This window comes from Hipposideros armiger, unplaced genomic scaffold (genome assembly GCF_001890085.2).
Source record: "Hipposideros armiger isolate ML-2016 unplaced genomic scaffold, ASM189008v1 scaffold_675, whole genome shotgun sequence".
Lineage (NCBI taxonomy): Eukaryota > Metazoa > Chordata > Mammalia > Chiroptera > Hipposideridae > Hipposideros > Hipposideros armiger.
Genome location: NW_017732025.1, coordinates 46,610 through 49,001, shown reverse-complemented (window position 1 = coordinate 49,001; position 2,392 = coordinate 46,610). Strand labels below are relative to the sequence as shown.

At 43.8% G+C, this 2,392-nt stretch overlaps 1 protein-coding gene across 1 annotated transcript in view; it reads left to right on the top strand.

Annotated features, from left to right (window-relative positions):
- LPAR3 (lysophosphatidic acid receptor 3) overlaps positions 1-2,318 on the top strand; it is a 102,956-nt gene extending 100,638 nt beyond the window's left edge. Inside the window, exon 3 of the mRNA XM_019626411.1 lies at positions 1,535-2,318. Within this exon, the coding sequence (XP_019481956.1) occupies positions 1,535-1,860 (326 nt within the window). The 3' untranslated portion in view covers positions 1,861-2,318. The remainder of the gene's footprint in view (positions 1-1,534) is intronic.
- Positions 2,319-2,392: the final 74 nt, after the last annotated feature.

Here is a 2,392-nt window from a genome sequence, read left to right as displayed (position 1 = left end):
CTCTCTTTGTTGGAAAAAAAAATGAAGAAAGAAGGTTTCTTCTCAAATTCTAGGACCCCAGGCTTATCTACAAGTCATTGAGATGATGGTTCTAAAAATTTGGTCTGGACCTTTTTGGATTAGTCCTTGACTCAAAATGTGGGCTCCTCCCTAGCCAAAAAGGATTTAATTTTTTTTTACTTTTTGGCACCGTCCAAGGTATTCTGATAAGTCTGTGTTGGTGGGAGAACTTAGTCCTTCATGAAAACTGCCTGCTTGGAAAGAAAGATGTTGTTGGAAATAAACTGTTGAAATTTCTTGGTGAAATTCTTTTAAGAGTGGGTGGTCGGTCTGGGACCACAATAGGATCTTTAGAAGCACAAGCACCAAAATCGTTATGACACCAGCTGCCCTCATTTGCATAATTCCAAATTAGAACAATACTAAAGTATAGAATAAATGTAAACCTCCATCAAAACTCTAATTTTCCTCACAATCAACCCTTGGATACTTTTTATAAATGCTAAAAATCAAAATTTAGAAATTTCAATGTCCCTGCTTCACTGGCATCCTGAGCATGGGCATAGCCCATTGTTGGATGGTCCAGGACCAAGGGGGTAAAGTCAGCTGCATCAGCCTCAGGTCGTAGGGGGAGGGGGGCTAGGAGGGTGGGGATGGGGGTGCAGAGGGGTACAGCTCTCTTTATCTGCTGATTCCTCCACCACATAGACTACAGGGCATGGCCTCCCCGTGTTTGTAGGCTAATTTCCTCCTGAGATTAAAAGTATTTTGTGCTTTTTAGCTCATTAACCCTCTAATCATTCAGGGAGGGGGCAATAAGAATGCTTGGCCCTCTTTTTTAATTGATTAAGCATGATGAAAGTAAGCCCTGAAGACACCCATGAAGGTGACTTAGCAACAAACCCAAGCCCTGTTAGTACCTGGAGTAAAAATAATCAAAGCATTATTCTACACAACGACACCTCTCACTGTGTACTAAAAGGAATTAAAAACACGCAAAANTTAGAAAGAATAAAATTTTTGAGCAGGCTACTTAGTTAAAAGACTAGGAGAATGCCATAGGTGAAATGTGTCTTATTTTCAGGAAGGCATTTAGAAAATCTGATTAGAGATCAGCAAGGTGTATGGTTAAGTGTGTGAGGCCTCCCCATATATGCCTCTGGATTTGGGCCTCAGTTGTCTCATCTGCAAAATGTGGACAATGACCGCAGCAGCCTCCTAGTGTGGTTCCGAGAACTAACAGAGATGAGGTATGTGTACTGCTTAGTAAGCAGGAGGTCAATGTAAGCCCCTAATTATGAGGCCTGATAAGAAGGTGAAATAGAATGTGGCTAATAGTCAAAGAGTTCTTAGCCGTTTGCCTCTAACATGCCCAGGTCTCAAACGCTCAGATGAAAGGTGGAAGTTGGCTTGGCAGTTGTCAAAACAAATTCTGAAGGTCTCTTGATGCCACTGACTGAAGGCTGGGCCAGAAGAAACCTAAATGAGCAGCCTGAGGTCTGAGTACCTGTTGCTTGCTTTTCTGTCTCTCCAGGGGCTTTCGTCGTGTGCTGGACCCCGGGCCTGGTGGTTTTGCTGCTCGACGGCCTGAATTGCACGCAGTGTAGCCTGCAGCACGTGAAAAGGTGGTTCCTGCTTCTGGCGCTGCTCAACTCCCTCATGAACCCTGTCATCTACTCTTACAAGGATGAGGACATGTACAACACCATGAAGAAGATGATCTGCTGCTTCTTCCAGGAGAACTCAGAGAGGCGCCCCTCCCGCATCCTCTCCACAGTCCTCAGCAGGAGTGAAACGGGCAGCCAGTGCATGGAAGATAGTTTCAGCCAAAGCACGGTCTGCAACAAGAGTAGTTCCTAAGCCACGGATGCCCTTTGGCCCACCCCAGCCTCCACTGGGAAAAGAGCTGTTGAGAATGGTTACTTGTCTCTAACAAAGCCCACGCACAGTGTTATTTGAGGTCTGAATTAATCATTGCTAGATTTAAAAAGAAAAAAAGAATTGTTTTATATAGTTTAAAAGCATGGGCAGTAAAGAGAGGATGCAATGCATTTAGAGAAAATGCACAGAAAGAGGGAAGGCAGCACAGTGGACTCCTTCCTGGTTGCTGTTCTGTGAACTGCTTGGAGCACCGCCGGCCTGGCCATGCATTCAGGGCTCTGCGGCCATCTTGTAGCCATTCTCTTTGTGTTTTAAAAGATGTTGGTAAAGGGCTAAGGCCAAAATAAATAATAATGTTACTTGAGCCACTTTATATAGCTGCTTGGAAAGCCTATGTAGTTCTTTCTGCATGCATTTAACATTTTAAAAAATGTTTCGGCAATGATATTTTTTTCCCTCAAAGAAGCCATGGCCAGTAGCTAGGTGTTCAGTAGGAATATCAGAATAACAA